The 20,382-nt window shown below is 44.1% G+C and overlaps 1 protein-coding gene across 1 annotated transcript; it reads right to left on the bottom strand.

The window, feature by feature from the left end:
• Nucleotides 1-1,594: 1,594 nt before the first annotated feature.
• Nucleotides 1,595-8,772, bottom strand: cnga2a (cyclic nucleotide gated channel subunit alpha 2a; the record flags this gene model as incomplete). The annotated part of the gene is made up of 6 exons (XM_081383317.1): nt 1,595-3,015; nt 3,157-3,263; nt 3,687-3,794; nt 3,911-4,087; nt 8,472-8,582; nt 8,666-8,772. The coding sequence occupies 6 exons, from the start codon at nt 8,770-8,772 to the stop codon at nt 1,595-1,597; spliced, it is 2,031 nt and encodes a 676-aa protein (XP_081239443.1).
• Nucleotides 8,773-20,382: the final 11,610 nt, after the last annotated feature.

Below are 20,382 nucleotides of genomic sequence, written 5' to 3' on the forward strand. Positions count from 1 at the left end.
AAACTATTTGGATTCATTCGGACCGCTCCGTCACTGAATCATCTGAAGCGGTTTCTCGTTCAGTACAGTATAACAACAAATAGCGATGTTTTCTGTTGTTTCACTAGTTGTTTCAACACGGCCCAGCGCGGAGTTACTATATTAAACAGCGTTGCGACAACCAGTGGGAAGCGTTTCAGTTCGACAGAAACCTCTCTGTTACAAACCACAAATCACTCGATGATTTAACTAGTATTAAATCGGATGAAACAGCCTCAACATTCCCAACAAGACTGATGAGGAAAGCAGGAGAAACAATGTGGCATGAACGAAATTAGAAGACTTTAAATACCCTAATCACCCTTACAAACATTTACCATGAATGTACTGTAGTAGTTTACCATGGTTGGGGAGAAATGTGCAATATTTATATTGAATACTATGTAGTAATAAATAAATATAGTAAATATATATACTATAATATTATATAGTATAATAGTAAATATAGTGATTTATATTGCATTAGTTTTATTAGGTGGGTAGAGGAATATGTAATTAATGCTTGTTATGAAATTATGTCAGTTTCTTTGTAAAGGTGCGTATAGTTTTAACTTGTGTTTAGGCATTTTTTATGCAGTGGGAGTGAGTAGCCTGTGGTTAACAAGTCTCACTGTCAGAATATTTTCATTTAAGCATAACAATTATAAATAAAATAATTATTATTTCTCACCAACAGCTACGAGTTTGTATAAATAATTTATTTGTTCCAAGGAAAATAGTTGTACACAGCTGTAAATTATCAAGTTTTTATATGGTTTTATATATTTGCAAAGGCTACTGTTGGGTACCACATTTCCAAGTAAATACCACACTTTTTTAGGGTTACTTTAACTTATTTATTGAAACTGTTATGTTTCAATAAATAAGATAAACCCCCAAACCAACCCACCGGCCCACCTCAACTTTTCGATTTGATAATGCGGCCCTCGAATGAAACTAATTGAATAGCCCTGGTCTAGAGCTTCATTCTGAACTGAAAATAGGATGTTTGGGGAATTGGGTGAGACGTTATGGATTTGTGTTTACAATTTTGAGAATACGAGGCATGGTTTCAAGAAATGTGTTTAAGCAATCGAGAAAAACTGTAATCAAAATAAACTATATTAACAAATATGTTTTAACTGTCACCACCCGAAATGACAATTATTTGTAACTCTGGGGGTTCTGCTTCATGTAGAATAAAACATTATTATTATTATTTTAGTTTTTCTAGAAGACTAATATGTCTGGAGTCCTCATCTCATGTGGGTATAGACAAGTTTAATTGTATTTGTCAGAAGTACGGTTAATTGTTTTATGTGGGATTTTTTTTTATTTTGGAAAACATCGCACAATAAGCAAACAAAGTACAGGCAGGATGGTCAAAAAACGTAAGGAAATTGAGTTATTTTGTATATAACTAAGGTTTGTTCCATGACATTTATAAATATAAATGAAACAATTCCACATGTATACTAACTGTTTTGACAGCTATAATTGTTGTAAAGTGTTCATATATTATTGCTATTGAGTGGTCATTAAGACTAGTACAAGGTTCTCTCTTAAAAGCAAGTGCTCAGAGTTGGATGTTGACCTCACTGTGTGTACCATCACCATCAATAGTGCTTTCATTGCCATCCGAGAGGAATCCGCTTCCAGAGTGATGTGTCCTACACTCAAATGCTGTAAGTCTCTGCTTCAGCCGCTGTTGAGTAGCTGTGTATTCAGCCAGTAACCGTGCAAACCGAGTCTGAAGTATTTCAAGAGAAGCTTCCAACCTCTCCACTTTCTCCTCAACCCGTTCTTCTCCCATTCCACCGGCCTCCAACTCCTCCAGCAGACCCTCTTTCAGGAGAATCTGTCTTCCCCTCTCTTCCAGAACTTTCTTAGCATCCGGATACTCCATTACAGCCTCCATCAGGTCATCCTTTGACAAACAAAAGAGGTCAGAGTAGCCAATGCTACGGATGTTAGCTGTACGACGGTTGCCCATTTTGCTCCCTTTGATGTTGAGGATGCTAATCTCGCCAAAGCAGCTGCCGCCCGTCAAGTGTGCATACTGGGTCACCCCATCATCAGCCACAACAGCAAGGCGACCCTCTTTAATGATGTACATCTCTTTTCCTATGTCTCCCTTTCGGCAGATGTAGTCTCCAGGGCTGAAGACCTGTGGCCGCAGCTTGAGCACCAGCTCCACTAAAAGCCCTGCCTCACAGTCCTGGAAGATACGGACCTTCTTCAATGTTTCTAAGTGCACATTGATAGCAATCTCAGCCCGCAGTTTGTTTGGCAGATTCTTTAGGACATCCTGCTCATCAATTGCTTTCTTGTTGGTCCACAAGTAGTCAAACCATTTGATGACTCTAGCTTCTAGCTCTTTGCTGACCTTTCTGAACTGCATGTAGTGTTTGATGGCGTCAATGTGAGCTTGGAACTCGGTCCGTGTGGCATTCATGTTTGATATCATGGCTCCTACATTACCAACTATGGTGGCGAAAATGAGAACGCCAACAAGGAAATCAAAAACAACAAAAAGATACTCCTCATCCCGCACTGGAGCTGGCATTTCCCCAATGGTCGTCAAAGTGAGGGTTGACCAGTAGAGGCAGTAGACATATCCTCGCGTGAGAGTCCCAAACTCAGGGTCAGAAATGTTTGGGTAGACCCACTGGTCGGATCCAAAGCCCAGAGACTTGGAAATGGCAAAGTAGATGCAGGCATTCCAGTGAATGATGACTAGGATATAGAGCACCAAGATGCAAATGCGGAAAATGTTGGGGTAATTTGTGCGGGTCTCTGTGCGGTCGAAGAACTCGAACAGACGTGAGAAGCGCATCAGCCGATTGAAACGCAGCTCTGGTACATGAATGCCAATGACGATGTAGGCTAGATCTGTGGGCAGTATGGATAGGAGGTCTAGCTTGAACTGCAAAGTATGAAAGTAGCTTTCTCTTAACTTGGTAAGGTCCTTCACCAGAAGACCCTGCTCAAGGAAACCTATAGTGAAGATATACATTGTCAATTCTTAATTATTGCTCATATACACTTAATTTTAGCACCAAAGCACCTATCTAATCAATAGTGAAAAGTGTCACAACAACTCTTTGAAAAACATGATAGATGCTAAAAGATTCTGACCTGTTCTCAGTCTCGCACAGGTGTCCAGTATATAAATGACATCAGAGAGATAATCCAAAACCAGCCACAGAATGAAGTTCCTGGTTTGAAGCTCATCAAAGCAGGCTCTGTGTTTGGGATATGAATAATGAAACACCATCAGATCGAGACAGGACTAACCCTTTCACATATGGCACAACAACACTTATTTACATGAATCATCATCAAAATGAGAGCCTAGATCACACACTCTTGCTTATGAGGTCTAATTATACCGCTTGGATTTAATGGACGAACAGCTGCTACAAATAATTTACTCACAGGCCATATACATGCAGTGTTCAGCATGCAAAATTAGTAGGTATATTATTTCTTCCGCTTACAGTATTCAGATTAATTTACTGTATAATTTGCTGTCCAGTTTTTCATTGGAATCATTGGATTTATTTTAGGTCCTTAGCTAAGAAATGCTATTGATGATCAATATATCAACTTTAAACTCCAAATAAAATGATTAGTGTGTAGATAAATTAACGTTTCTTTTGTCTTACCTAGCCACCACAAAGCACCAGTTGTACAATACAGCTGTGGCAATAACAAACAGCCAGCGGTAGTACAGGTCATCAGCAGGTGCCAGTATGAAAACATCAGACTTTTTCCTGATAACCAAATGCATTTCATAATTTTATGTGGTTGCATGTTTGTTAAAAAGGGCAATGGATATTTCATACAGCTATGTATGAATGGTGATAATGGTGTGACAGGACAAACTCACTTGGTTTTGGCGCTGTTGTTCCCATCATGAGCATCAGATCTACTAATGCTTATCCGACTGGGAGCAACTTGAAGTTCAGGTCCTCGGAAGCGCTCTAAAAAAGAATCTGGCCTTTCCTCCTCTTCCTGAAGGCTCTTATGGGCCCAGTCTCTAAGAGTGACTACCATACTCACCAACCTTAGAAACAAAGGGAAATAATAAATCAATGTGGAAATACCCATTGTGAGCAATTGACCAGAATTTAATTTCAAGAGTTCACCTTCCATCCAAGTCTAAATAGAAATAAACTAAATAGCCTTCTAGATGTTCCCTAACTTCATTTATGGAGAACTTTGAAATGCACTGCAGCTTCCCAAAGGATTTCAACAAGAGTGCCCTGTCCTTTGGTTCTGGGGAGTCCTGGGAGAAATTGCCTCTTTTACCTGTATGTCTGGGAAAGGGGCTGGCATGCAAATTCCATTCACCAATTCTCATTAGCCTTTTCTGAAATGTCAGACGTGCCAAGCCTCCCAAGTGTGACCCCTAGTGTCAGTCTTGACACAACGTCTGGTTCTCTCCATCGGGGAATGGAGGTTACAATAGTAACTGAGATGTTTTAAACAACAGCGAACATGTTTAGAGTGTCTGCTAGCAAAAAGAGAGCGTGAAAAAGCTTGTAATAAAATCAAAATCAACATTGGCTTAGCTTTTCGGATAGGGCGAGAAGTGAGGGTTCCCTTTCAGTGGTTCACGTTCGACGTAGTCCATGTTCAACTGAATGGGATTACACTAGGGAGCCTGTCATCTTCGAGTACTATTGAACGAGCCAATGCAATTGGCATGTGTGATTCGCATCACACACTCCGCCCCCGCGGCGCGGGTATAAAAACGGAAGTGGATGCACACACTAGTTACTTTTTGCTTCGGAGCCGATCCTTTTTGATGTCTCTGAAGAGTATTGTTGTATACAACGAGCAAGTGTGTCGGTGTTCTTCTAGGAAGACTCTCCCAGTTGCTGGTGGTTCTACAGCGCGAGTGCAGCGGTGATCGTGAGCTTTGAGATCTCAACTGCTGTTTTAACAGCATCAAATGTCTGTGTTTGTTGACGGCTGGTTAGAGGGCGGAAAAATGAGTGCTTATATAATGTATTGTATATATAATGTATGTGTATATATTAGTGGTGGGCCGTTATCGGCATTAACGCGCTGCATTAACGCTAGACTCTTATCGCGCTTATCATATTCGTCGTCATCCTAAGTTACCACGGCTGAAAGTTCAAGCTGGTGTAAAAGATCGGTGCAACATCCATTATTTGGACTTGGTTCGGATTTAAGCTGTCCGACGTAGACTGTGTGGTGTAACAGTTCGGTAAGTTAACACACGACTAATCCGTTCTACCACCTCAAATTCAAAACGAAACATATCACTGAATACCAGCGCGCGCGTATTATTCCCAATATATCTGAGTGGTGTAGAACATAATCTCTGTCTGCGCCCGATTTAAAGAATCGTTGTTGTGTTTCTTTTTAACTGAAAAAACATCAGTTAGAATATTCTAATTTTAAATTTGGGGTTTCATAAGCTCCAAGCCATAATAAACATTAGACCTACTTAAGTCTCTGCAGCTAGTGTACTTAAATTTTATTTATCTGCAAAATTATGTTGTATACTTACAGTTTTGCACAATATATGTTCTCAAAACTACATGCACCCTTTAAAAAAAAAAAACATTTAGCAGTTGTTTAGCAGGGTCTGTGTAACCTGTTCTGAAATGGTTTTATTATAATATCGTTATCGCAAGAGGCTGCAATGTATATCACAATATGGATTTTAGGCCATATCGCCCATCCCTAATTGATAGCCTATAGTAGTTGATAATAACATAGGCCTACCTAATGTTGCCTACGGACGGTAACAGTACAGTAGTAACTTTTTACAGTCTATGAGTAGAACAGCTTTCTCAAGCAGTTTGTGATGCATTTTGGAAACAGGAGATGAGCCCCTGGTCTAATGCGCCACCTGACTTGAGAAACCCGTTCTCAAAGACTTACTTTTATAGTCATTATTTGGGTAGCACACATATTCTGAATGCCTTCGGCAGAATTCAATTGAGCCATTTTAATCTAGATTAATCTAGATTAATTTCAAAATTAATCTAGATTAATCTAGATTAATTTCAAAATTAATCTAGATTAATCTAGATTAAAAAAAATAATCTATGCCCACCTCTAGTATATATATACAGCACATTGAAGCAGCTTTTGTGGATAGTTTATTTTCTCATTGCGAGGATATGACTATCGCGGTGTTGAGATCAAGACTCGCCTTCATGCGTGAAGGTGGAGTCCCCATTACTTCACCCTGCTACGGTGCCATGTGGGATGGGTGAGCAGAGGATCATAGTGAGACTTCCCCGCCCGTTAACCAATCCCTGTGGGTCCCTCACTCCTCTATCACATCTCAGCCGGTGGAGCCCCCCGTTGAGCGTGCTGGTCCCTCTGTAATGGACCGACCAGCCGTTTCATTCAGGGCCCCTCCAGAGGTCAGGATGCCGATTGCAGTATCGGAGGGTGAGCTGACCTCTGGAAATTATGACTTGGCTGTGTTATCTCCCTCTGGGAGTGTAACGTTGCCAGTGCCAGATCCAGAAACATCAGCTATGCTGAATTGGGCCGCCGAGTCTGTCGAGCTCGAGTGGAATCCTCCACCGGGTCCCGAACAGTCTCGGTTGGATGATTGGTATCTCGGGACGGGCAGTGCTGGTTCTCAGCTCGCCACCCCAGTGCCTTTCTTTTCCCGAAGTGCATGGAGAGATTACCAGGTCGGAGACGGCACGTTTCTCTGCCAGAAACTGCCCGAATAAGCTTTTCCCCCCTCACTACCCTTGACGGAGGAATGGTGAAGGGTTGCGAGGCTGTCCCTCCAATAGAGCAGTCTGGCGTGACACAGGTGCACCTGCGTCCGGCGGCTGCTGCTTTTTGGATGGGGCCCGAGTGACTTCTCGCTCGTTTTGACGGGCAGAGCTTATAAGGCCTGTGGGCAAGCCGCCTCCTCCTTTTGTGTGCCATGGCGCTGCTACAGGTCTATAAGGCCAGGGCACTCATGAACATGCACGAGGGTAGCCCAGACCACGCGCTCGTAGGTGAGCTCCGCACCGCATCCAACCTCGCCCTCTGGGGCACGGGTGTCGCGGCGTGCGCGATTGGTCTGGCGATGTCAATGTTAGTAGTCCAGGAGCGCCATTGTTGGCTCAGCCTGGTTGTTATGGCGGATGTGGACAAGGTTCGGTTCCTGGTCTCCCCAATTTCCCAGGTTGGCCTGGTCAGCGATGCGGCGGAGAACTGCGCCCAAGCGAAGACGGAGGCCATCCGGCACATCCTGCCCCGGCGGCCCGCTGCTGCCTCTACCCCTCCACCGGTGGCAGTTCCTCTGCCTGCTCATGGCCGAGGGTGTTCCCCTCCGCTGCTCCCGCTGGGCCTCCGCAGCAGCCTCCAGCCAGGCCTCAGCTAAGAGCCGGCCACAATAGGGATGCCCAGCCCACTCTAGGTGCTGCCAAGCCAAGTGGCAAGCGACAGCGAAAACATTCCTGAGCGGCCCGCTCAGGGACGGAGGAGGGTGCTTTTGGAATTGGTCACCGATCCACTCCCTCCCCCCGGATGAAGGCCGGGTGGAGTCTTTGTTTGTGTGTGAGTCTGTTCCACCGCTGGCTCCCAAAAAAGGCAAAGCAAGCGGTACCCACACTTCAAAGAAAGAGCAAATTCCTTTGTTCCTGGGTTCCAAGAGGGCAAGTCTGGTGGTGTGCGACCCTGTAAAGCCTTGCACCCCTCAGCCCCCTCTTGTTCTCCAGGACGGCAGCTGGGTGCGGTTCGAGGACCCGGTCATCCGTCTTCTCACGCATCCTTGGCTGTCTTGTGGAGACAGGTAAGTGTTGCACTGCACACTCAAACCCTGCCTTCGGACCGCCTTCGGGCCTCTCGAGCCTCTCGAGCCGGGTCGACTACGTCTCCGTTCCCTCCTTCAGGGAACGAGGGTTGCATACGCAACCGAGACGATTTGAAATGTTGTAAAAGCGATGTGGAGATGATGCTGTTTTCATTACTCAACAGGTGAGTAAAGTTTTTTTTTGAACAGATAAATTGTCATATGTATCTCTCTAACAGAATTAATTGTAAATCATTATATATTGTGAAGATCATTTCATTATGGTTGTTGTAGCGCTGTGTTGGAATTTATTTTCATTACTATGTCTATTAATGGGTAAAGCTACAGTAATGTCTTCAGCTAGTCAGCTTGAGATCCTTATCATCTAAACTGCTTATATCTCTTAAGCCTAGTAGTGAATGTTTTATGAGCAGTAGGATAATCTCTCTCTTTAGTTATGAGAAATAACCATATTTATCCACACAGTCACACAGAGCCAAAGCACAACCAAAACAATGTTCTTCCGCAAAATGCATGACGTTTTGTCTCTTAACCGCTATAGGACCATAGTGTACCTTTAACCAATTTTAAATTCAAATTCCCAAGCAGGCCATACTTGAATAAACCCAAATGAACTAAAGAAACTGTCTGTGACACTCACCTGGACAGCGCCCCTCTGCCACGGAAGGAGTTCTGTGAGTTCAGTCCATGTGGTTCGAGGGTGGCCACTCGCTGTAATTCTGATGAAGTGTCATCACATATGGACTGACCACTGCATTAGCAAAAGAGTCAAACTGGGATTTATACAGACTGATAGACCATAACAGTTGATTGTTGAGTTCTAAAATATCTCACCGGCTGATAGTGCTATCGGCACGCTCTGACTCATCTTCAACAGAAGTCTTCACAGACAGTCTGTGGGCTGATAAATCCATGCTCTCCACCAACACTTGTCCGGTCATTCTGTAAAAGAGTTTTGTAGAACTGAATCTACAGCTAATCAAACAATTTATGTCATGCTGGATTAACGAGGAAGCAAAAGCAGGTGCAGTCAACTCTTTATTAGAGGCAAGGTTAAACAGAGGCAACAAACAACACTGGTGGGTGGGCAGCGCAGGGACCTCGATGGCCAAACACAGAGAGATGAGCTGGTGCAGGGTGATGTGATGATGATGATGATGATGATGATGATGAATCCGACGTGAACACGAACTGGAACAGGTAACAGGAAACTCGAACAACACCACACGATCACAGACGAGGAACACCAGACATCTAGACATCGACAACGATCTGACAGTGGAGAGAAGAAACCGGTGAGTATAAATAGGCTATGGAGATGAGTTGCAGCTGGCGCCGAGCTGATTAGAGATTGAATGAATGGATGATTGTTTGGGCCACGCCCAACCCACGCGACACAGACACACACACAAATAACAAAGGCACGAGACAAGAAGGAAACAATGCATCTGAAAACCGTGACAGTACCCTCCCTCCTAGGAACGCCTCCTGGCGTCCCCAGACTCCCTTACCTGTCGATTGTAATCATCGATAAGGGAGTGATCCAGAATGTCTCTTGTAGGAACCCAACTTCTCTCCTCCGCACCGTAACCTTCCCAGTCCACCAAGTACTGGACTCCGCGTCCCCTCCGCCTAGAGTCCAGAATACGATTTACCGAATAAGTAGGTTCCCCATCTACGAGACGCGGCGGGGGAGGAACCGGAACTGGCGGGTTAATCGCTGATCGAAACACAGGCTTAATCTTGGACACATGGAAGGCGGGGTGAATTCTCCTGTACGCGGGAGGAAGGTTGAGGCGGACTGCCACCGGACTAATGATCTTGGTGACAGAAAACGGGCCAATAAATTTGGGTGCGAGCTTATTCGATACGGAGCGGAGAGGAATATTCTTAGTAGAAAGCCACACTTTTTGACCAACGACGTATACGGGAGGCTTCGACCGGTGGCGATCGGCTTTAGCCTTGGTGCGCGACCTCACCTGGAGTAGAGTCTCACGGGCTCTAGTCCAGGTGCGGTGACACCTCTGGACAAAGGCGTGTGCGGAGGGAACCGCGACTTCGGACTCCAGACTGGGAAAAATAGGTGGCTGGTAACCTACACTACACTCAAACGGAGAAAGACCCGTGGATGACACTGGTAATGTATTGTGGGCGTACTCCACCATAGACAGTTGTTGACTCCAGGAAGAAGGATTCTTGGATACCAAACACCGCAACATTCTCTCCAGATCCTGGTTGGCTCTCTCGGTTTGACCATTGCTCTGGGGATGAAACCCTGAGGACAGACTAACAGTCGCGCCCAGTAGTTTACAAAACTCTCTCCAAAATTTGGACACAAATTGGGGTCCCCTGTCGGAAACCACGTCAATCGGAAGGCCATGTAAACGAAAGACGTGATCCACGACAGCCACCGCTGTCTCCTTGGCTGAGGGTAATTTGGGCAAGGGAATAAAGTGAGTCGCCTTCGAGAACCGGTCCACCACGGTCAAAACTACCGTGTTGCCCTGGGAGGGTGGGAGGGCGGTAACAAAATCTAGCGCGATGTGGGACCAGGGTCTCGAAGGGACAGGCAGCGGTTGAAGTAACCCATCTGGGGGTCGATTGGAAGACTTACCAATGGCACAAACCGAGCAAGCCAAAACAAAACTGTGAATGTCCCGGGCCATGAGAGGCCACCAGAATCGTTGTTTAACCAGAAAACTAGTACGAGTCACTCCTGGATGACAGGCTACGTTGGAACAATGTCCCCACTGAATAACGTCTGACCGTAATCCCTCCGGCACAAATAAACGGTTCGGTGGGCAACCGACCGGGGGCGTTACCCCTTCTAAGGCCTTCTTGACCTTCGACTCGACCTCCCATGTGAGTGTGGAGACAAATAGGGTCTCGGGTAAAATGCACTCGGGAGTAACCAGGCGTTCGGAGCGATCAAAAATGCGAGATAAGGAATCGGGTTTGATGTTTTTAGAACCCGGGCGGTACGATAGAGTAAAATCAAAACGACCGAAAAAAAGTGCCCACCGAGCCTGCCTGGAGTTCAGTCTTTTGGCAGATCGAATGTATTCCAAATTCTTGTGATCGGTCCAGACGATAAAAGGTACCCCCGACCCTTCTAACCAGTGACGCCATTCCTCCAACGCCAACTTGACTGCCAACAACTCCCTATTACCAATGTCATAGTTACGTTCGGCAGAGGACAAACGATGAGATAAAAACGCGCAGGGATGCATCTTTTCGTCTGTGAGAGAACGTTGGGACAACACCGCACCTACCCCCACCTCTGACGCATCGACCTCCACCACGAACTGACGTGAAGAATCAGGGGCTATCAGAATGGGAGCCGAAACGAAGCGGCTCTTCAGTTTGGCAAACGCGGCTTCAGCCGCGTCTGACCACCTGAACGTAGTTCTGGGGGAGGTCAAGGCAGTCAGAGGTGCGGCTAGTTGGCTGAAATTACGAATGAAACGTCGGTAAAAGTTGGCGAATCCCAGAAACCTCTGCAGGGCCTTGCGGGAATCTGGGATTGGCCACTCCACCACAGCCTTAACCTTATCAGGGTCCATACGTACTCCCTCAGACGAAATGATGTACCCAAGAAATGGAACCGACTGTGCGTGGAACTCGCATTTCTCCGCCTTGACAAAAAGCCCATTCTCTAGCAACCTCTGAAGCACTCGTCGGACGTGCTGCACATGTTCCTGGAGAGAAGAAGAAAAAATCAATATGTCATCCAGGTAAACATATATGAACTGATCGACCATATCTCGCAGCACGTCATTGACGAGAGCCTGGAAGACTGCTGGGGAGTTGGACAACCCGAAGGGCATGACCAAGTATTCAAAGTGACCCCTGGGGGTGTTAAAAGCAGTCTTCCATTCATCCCCCTCCCTGATGCGGACCAAATGATAAGCATTACGTAAATCCAATTTCGTGAAAAGTGACGCTCCCTGCAACCTCTCGAAAGCTGAAGACATCAACGGCAAAGGATAAGTATTCTTTACCGTGATGTTGTTCAGCCCCCGGTAGTCAATACAAGGTCGCAGAGATCCATCCTTCTTCCCCACGAAAAAGAACCCCGCCCCCGCCGGAGAAGAGGAAGGGCGAATGAACTTCGTTGCTAGAGAATCAGAAATATATTTCTCCATGGCCTCCCTTTCTGGAGCAGAAAGTGAATATAACTTGCCCTTAGGCGGAGATTTACCTGGTAATAAATCTATGGCACAGTCGTAGGGACGATGCGGAGGTAGAGAAGCAGCTCGAGACTTACTGAACACTTCCCTCAGGTCGTGGTACTCCGCGGGCACGTTAGACAAATCCACTGCTTCCTCCTGTAACACAGACATAGGAACAGACGAACAGGCAGACAAAAGACAGGACTCATGACACTCAGTGCTCCACTCCGTGATAGATTTACGGAGCCAGTCCACCTTGGGATTATGTCTTGTTAACCAGGGATGTCCGAGTACTATGGGTGCAAGAGGTGAATCCATGATGTAAAATGACAGAGTCTCTGAGTGGTTACCAGACGTGATGAGGGTGATGGGACCAGTGGAGAGTGAAATCCTAGGAAGTTCTTGACCATTTAGAGCGTGAACAGAAATGTCTTGAGGGAGTGACTGAAGGGGGATCTGGAGGTTATGTGCAAGAGTGTAGTCCATAAAATTACCTTCCGCCCCGGAGTCCAATAGTGCATGACAGTCGTGTTGAAGTGTTGACCATCTTAGTCTTACCGGGAGGAGAGTAGATGTCGATGAGGTCTTCTCGGCGGAGATCCCACCCGATAGTAGCCTCACTGTTACTATCGGGCGTGGCCTTTTACCGGACACGTGATGGAAAAATGTCCCGCTCCGCCGCAGTAAAGGCAAAGGCCACGGGACCTCCGCCTTTCCTTCTCCTCCCGGGAAAGCCGAGCTCGCCCTACCTGCATGGGCTCGGGATCGTGGGTAGGGCTGACCGCGTCCATGCCGCTGGACCGCAGACTCTCTGTAGCTCCAAACGAACGACTGGAAAGGGCATGTCGCTCGACTCTCGACAGTCTAGCATCCACTCGTAGTGCTAAGTCAATAAGTCCGTTCAACGTAGTGGGCAGGTCCAGGGCGTAGATTTCCTTCTGGACGCGGTCAGCCAGCCCATGCAGGAACATGTCCCACTGCGCCTCGTCGTTCCATCGGCACTCTGCCGCGAGGGTCCGGAATTCGATCGAATAATCCGATACCGAGCGATCACCCTGACGAAGCTCGGCGAGTACTCTTGCCGCCTCTCTTCCCGTGACCGCCCGGTCGAACACCTGCTTCATGGCGGCGGAGAGTGCCTGGAACGACGCGCAGCAAGGGTCTTGGTTCTCCCACACCGCCGTCCCCCAAAGTGCCGCTCTCCCAGTCAGTAGTGACAGCACAAAGGCGACTTTGGCTCGCTCATTGTTGAAGGTTCTAGGCTGTAAAGCAAAGTGCAAAGAACATGCATTCAGGAACGCTCGACAGAAACTGGGTTCTCCGGCATACCTCTCGGGTGCAGGCAGACGAGGTTCCGACTGGGAGAGAGGATCAGATGGTATAGGGGGAGCGGCCGGTGTGGGCGGCGCAGTGGGAACACGCAGCTGTTGGATCTGCTGGGTGAGCTCGGACACCTGCGCCACCAGAGCTTGAACCGCGCGACCAGTGTTGTTCAGCCCGTCCTCCTGGGCATCCATGCGTTGAATACTGCGATTGATGAAAGCCTCCATGGCGATCTGAGCTCCGCCCGCTGCTTCCATGCTGTGGTCAGATCGTTCTGTCATGCTGGATTAACGAGGAAGCAAAAGCAGGTGCAGTCAACTCTTTATTAGAGGCAAGGTTAAACAGAGGCAACAAACAACACTGGTGGGTGGGCAGCGCAGGGACCTCGATGGCCAAACACAGAGAGATGAGCTGGTGCAGGGTGATGTGATGATGATGATGATGATGAATCCGACGTGAACACGAACTGGAACAGGTAACAGGAAACTCGAACAACACCACACGATCACAGACGAGGAACACCAGACATCTAGACATCGACAACGATCTGACAGTGGAGAGAAGAAACCGGTGAGTATAAATAGGCTATGGAGATGAGTTGCAGCTGGCGCCGAGCTGATTAGAGATTGAATGAATGGATGATTGTTTGGGCCACGCCCAACCCACGCGACACAGACACACACACAAATAACAAAGGCACGAGACAAGAAGGAAACAATGCATCTGAAAACCGTGACAATTTAATAAACAGTTTAATATTATTAGAGTCTCATTCATAGCAGCATCTGTGTATTTGCACATTGATAACACAAAATATAATTTGTACAAATGATACTATAGAAATACTGCAATGCAAAAATGCTATATTGAACAAATTGTCATATTACTGAAGAAAACAAGTTAGAAATATCTCAAATAATTTTGTGGCGTGCACATACTTCTCAGCTGGTGTTAGATTGTATGAGTTTGTTCCGTCTGTATGATTACTTATGCTTGCAGTTTAACATTATTCATACCATAACACTAAAGAAGTCTGTTAAGGTTATACTATCATATGATTTTAAAAGAGACATTAAATGGTGTGTTAATTTTGTTAATTTCAGCAATTTATTTAATAATATCAGCTTGTCAATATTACTGGGATATACAAAAGTTAAATTAACATTTAATGATCTATAAGCATTTCAAAGGTTTCTTGATGACAGGACATGATTGTGTTAATTGTAAATTTTACTTACTAAATGAAGACATTAAAGTGACATTCCTTTTGTAACACAAGATCAGCACAGGCCTGGCTGTGTTTAATGCTATAGCAGTAAAGTATGGTGTTCACTGTTCAAAGGTCAAGATGGACAACTATGCAGGACTCTCTGAAAATCCAATGTAATTATGGGGAGGCTCTTAGTATTCATGGCAGTTAAATGGATTGGGTTCATTCACACCAGTTACTGATTTATTGGAAATTAATTACTTTTGTTAGATTTTGGTCTGTATGTGTAATACTTATGCTTTGCCCTTAAAAAACAAGCTCACTATTGTAATATATTCAGCTGTGTTATGTTGTTTTTCTTACTGATAGTTTTGTCTGATGAGTAATATGATGACATCTGCAGTTTGGACATTTTTACATTGACTATTTATCAACCACCCTATTGTTAACAAACAACCCCGAAAACATTAATAATTTTAACAAGGTTGAAATGTTGTTGCACAAAATATGTTGTGAAAGGGAAATGTTTTAATAATATACAGGCATCTATGGTTCCATGAAGAAGCTTTAACATCTATGAAATCATCCTATCCCACAAAAGGTTCTTGATAGTGGAAAAATAATACTTTATAGTGTCCTGAATAAGATATTGTACAAATAAGATGTTAGCATATAGTTCACAAGACAAAAACATAGTAGAATTCATTAAAATGCCCCTTGAATCTTAATACTGTGTGTCATTACTGTAGGACGTATCACCGCAGATGATCCACGACTGTTTTTTTTTTTTGTGTGTGTGTGTGTGTGTGTGTGTGTGTGTGTGTGTGTGTGTGTGTGTGTGTGTTTTGTGATGGTTGTTAATGAATCCCTTGTTTGTCCCGAGCAGTTAAACTGAGCACCGTTCTTCAGAAAAATCCTCCAGGTCAAATGATTTGGTTTTCCAGCATCTTTCGCATATTTGAACCCTTTTCAGCAGTGACTGTACTCTATATTTTGTTAACATAATGAACATTTTGCAGATTTTGCAACATATATGTACACATTTGACCACAATTTAGAAACTGAATCGAAAATGGTTAAAACTGTAGAGCTGTTCGCAGCTTTTAAAAACACTGTGATCATGAAATGAAGTGACCTTAGAATAAATATAAATTATGACTGCATTTGAAGCCATTGCTGTGAATAGCACTATACACCAACAGCTTTTTCAGGAACTCATCAAGATCTGACAAGGTAATATTTCCACATATTATTTAAACAAATTAATTAATACTATTACTTATGACCATGTAGTAGCATATAGCAGTACATTGACGATTAGGAACAGAAGTGATTCACTCACCTTCTTGTATTTTGGGCTGTTTCAGGTTTTTGAAGAGATGCTTTGAATTAATTCTTCATAACTTTGAAGAACGTGCATCTGAAGTGTTGAAACATCCTTCCTCTCCTGAGTTCTGAAGAGTCTTCCTCTGACTTCAGCGCAGTGATGTTTTATCTGTCTGGTTTATGGATCTGCTGCGTTTGTTCCAGAGAAATCTGAAGTGAAGGGCTGTGTTGTGATTGAAATGAGGCTGAGAGGGCAGTTGAGTGTCTGGAGGCAGGGAGGGGGACGTGGGACACATTACCATACAGCTCTCCAGACATCACACACCTCTCCACCGCCTCCTCACATCCCACTCCATCTCTCCCAGCGGAGCATCATCAATCTCAGTGTCTTTTTCTCCGTCCTCTGTTTCTCTAAGCTCTGATCTGTTTGTATGCCCAGCGCAGTTGTGAGATTCAAAGGTGGTCCTGTGGTTTTGTGAGAGCAGAGAGGCTGATTGTTATTCCAGCAGATGCTTGTGCGTTTGAAGTGCACTGATTGCAGCGTTGTGTTTTTGATGCTCAGCCTTTGCTCCGGCGAGCACTTGAATAGACACACAAGCACTGTTTGCTGTTGTATTTCTCAACCATGTCATCAGTGGTTTTACTGCTGCTGTCTGATTGACAGAAATATATAGACTCAAATACTTTGTCTGTATATAATAGTTGGTCTAAACGCTCATCTTAAAGTCCCCCCATAGACAATAATGTTGTCCCTTAAAACATATCTTTGATCACCAAAATGACAAACATTTTTATGCCTTAAAATAGCTTGAATGTAACGCAACACCCTTGCCTTATTTAGTATACATGGTTCTATGAATATGCAAATGAGCCCCACCTCCACTCACTCACTCAGCTCAGAGATCCACACGTTGATCTGATTGGTTACAAGGTAGTTTGTGACATCAGAAACACAAGCGATTTCAAAGCGTGTTTTTGAGACTGTCTTTGGTTCAATGGTGTCGACTTATGAATTTACACATGTTTTGTCTTAAAGCATATTAAAAACACCACATAGACATAGAAACAACATTAAAAGCTTGATTTTCACCACAGGGGGGCCTTAAGGAAATTAGCCAAAAGACACCTGGGCAAGATATAGTAATAGAGGAAGATATACACTACCAGTCAAAAGTTAGGAATATTTAATATTTAATATTTATTTATGTTTGGAAAGAAGTCTCTTATGCACACCATTGCTGCATTTATACAGCAAAAACAGTAATATTGTGAAATATTATTACAAATTAAAATAACTTTTTTCTATTTAAATACATTTTAAAATGGGATTTTTTACAATGATTCAAAGCAGAATTTACTTTTCCTTCAGTCACATGATTCTTCAGAAATAATTTTCTAATTCTATTAATAAATAAATATCTATTTTACGATCTTGATCTTGTTACATGCTTTAAGCGCTGTACATGCTAAGAAATAATTATTTTTCAGTGAAATGAATAATCAAAAGATTTCGTTGGACAAACTGATTCATTGATTGCAATATTAATTTAGCTACATCAAGTTAATCCAATTAACTGACCCAAATATTAATAATTAATCATAACAAGTTATAAGTTATTATTAATATTTCCCCTTTGAGCTAACTCGTTACACCGTCGTGCCCACTAAAGCCATCCCTGATCTCTCTGGACTCTCTCTCTCTGTCCAGCTCCAACGGCCCCGTCTCCATCTCCGCCGGCTCCACCATGGTGGTCTCCAGCTCTGCCCTCCCAGCCAACATGTGTATGTGGGACCCACATGGGTTATTTTTTAGATAAATTGGTGGGCATTTCATCTGGGGCTTATTTGGGTCAACCATGTTGTCCCTATGTGGGTACAAGTTGGGTAACTCATGGGAAATAATTGTATGGGCTCACACAAATGAGGTCCAGTTGGATTTAACAAATAGGTTTGACATGGGCAAACACAATCAGTCCCATATGTCAGGGTTCTGTCACTTCTGTCTAGTTTATTCTCAGTTTTGTGACAGAGCCCTGACACTCCTGTATGGTCTTGTCTGTGTGTGAGCGCACGGTTTTGAGCGTGCTCGAGCCGTGCGATCTTCTGTCCATGTGTATTGTCTTGTGAGCGGGGCGTGGTGTTTGGATCCCGGCACTTCGGTCTAGTTTGGTTTTGGTTTTGTGTCGAGATTCAGACATTCATGCTCCGTGTGTTTGTCGTCTGTTGTGTATTTGCTCATTCTCGTGCGCTCTGTCTTGTTGTGTTAGCGTTCAGTTTCGAGTTCGCTCGGGCCGTACGCTCTTCTGTCCATGTGTTTGTTGTGCTTTGTGTAGCACGCGCTTAATGTTTACATCGCCGCGTGCTTTCATGTCTTGTTTTGTCTTGTGCTGTGTTGCTTGCAGCTTGTGTTTTTCATTGGCTGCATGCTTTCTTGTCATGTTTTGTGTGAACACACAGCTTATGAGGTCTCATTAGCTGCATGTGCATGTCTCGTTTTATGGCTTTTGATTGTTTTCATTGGCCATGTGCTTGTGTTTTAGTCATGTTTGGTGTGAGCACATGGCTTGTCATGTGCTTCTTTGTGCCATGTGCTCTCCTGTCGATTGTCTAACCCTGTCCATCTTGTTACCTGATTATTTGGTTAATTTGCACCACCTGCCTTACACTTCCAGTTCTTGTTAAGTCTTGCTGCCTGTCTTGTTTCCCCCACGGGGAATTCTTTGTTTTATTTTATAATTAATAAAAGTCTGTTACTCTGCATTTGAGTCCTCGCTCCATCAACCCAAACCCTGACAGTATAGGCTACCTACATGGTTCCTAGGTGCACAGGTAGGTAATCAGTATATGGTTTCAGAATGGATAAATAGATGTGTAGCCTACCTTGTTCAACCATGTAGTTCCCACTTGGGTAAACCCAGGTGGGCTTCCTATGTGGGTACAAGTTGTGTCATTAATGGGAAATGAGTGTATGGTCTCAAAATGGTCAACACAAATACTCTGATGGGTGGTCTCCAGCTCTACCCTGGCTCCCTGCTCCACCACCTCACGGGCCTGACCTGACATCCCTCCACCTTTGAAACTGTCACGGCAGTGTAGCTGGTGAAACCGACTTGTGACGTCGCAGTGTGCGCTGTTATCTCCTTTGTTTGACATCAGATTGTGCATCGCTGTCTCCTTTGTTTACATGAGACAAGACATGTGCAATGGCGGACGTAGCCAAAATATTGCTGCTAATAACTGTGCTAACAGGGCTTCTAACATAAGGTGCGTTCCATTCGACCGTAAGTGGACTGCGAAGTGGACTTCACAGGGTATTCCGCCATCTTAAGTGAGATTCCAATCCGAAGGGAGCGAACATGTTCAGTTCGAAGGGCACTGTGCACGGCATAGGGAATAAGGGAACATCGATACATCACTTCACAGGAAGTGGAGAGCGATGATCACCCAACTGTCATTGCACGCATCACGTCGTCACCAGTCAGAACGGTTATAACTAACGATGGAGGAGTTTACGTATGTGTGTAATTATTCAAACATTTCACCATTGTTATACAAATTACAGTATTTTTAACGGTTATTCTTGTGAATATTACATATACTATTTTTGATGATTATAATTTACCTCAGTGAATGCAGCCAGCCTAGCTAGTTTGTGAAGTAAAGTGATATTTTAAATGTGATAGTAAATAAAAATTAAAATATGAATATAGTCCTATATATATTTGTTATATCATTATCTGCGCGACCCCGTCGTTGACTTTCTTTGATGACGCTTGCAGGGCATCCCAAATGAGCGGTTATTGTCAGTGAAGTCCACTTCAACTGATATACCGTGCTCAGGGAGTAGGGAGCAGTGAACACAGCGTAGGGACCCTGTCGAATGGAACGCACCTATACATGCACAGTTCTCCCATTATATTGCGGAACAGAGGCGTCAGAATGCAATACTACGCAGGTCTCTGCTTATGACAACTTGTTGTTGGCCTATCAGAACTGGTAATAACCTTTCTAGGCTTCTGATTGGCCAACATGGCTTTACAGTTAGGGTTATATCGCCACCTGTTGGTTTGGCATGCTCTTGACAGTGCTTAATAGCAATTCTTTAGCATTTTCGTGTGGACACATGTTTTTTTTTTTAACAAAGGAGGAAAAACTCTATAAAATAAAAAACTTTATAAAAATACCCTTGTACGTGTGGACTAGGCCTTAATCTGATTGCGAATCAGGCATCAACCAAGACAGGAGGAGCTCCTTTTTACATTTGATATGCTAATTTATGTTCATGGTGGCCTCACCTTGTACTTATTAAAATCCTAATAGTATCAATTGATAATACTCAGAGTTAATTTGATTATCTTTTTAGAGATGTATAGAACACAGGATTTTACAAAAACAGTTTTTCCAAATAATTTCAAAGCTTAAATATGAATTTTTCATTTGGCTTTAGAGAGAATGAGAGAGAGAGTGGAGTTGTTCATGATAAGAAGGAATCCAACACGTAATCCAACAGTACACGTATG

The sequence above is a fragment of the Scardinius erythrophthalmus genome, assembly GCF_964197995.2.
Source record: "Scardinius erythrophthalmus genome assembly, chromosome: 13".
Lineage (NCBI taxonomy): Eukaryota > Metazoa > Chordata > Actinopteri > Cypriniformes > Leuciscidae > Scardinius > Scardinius erythrophthalmus.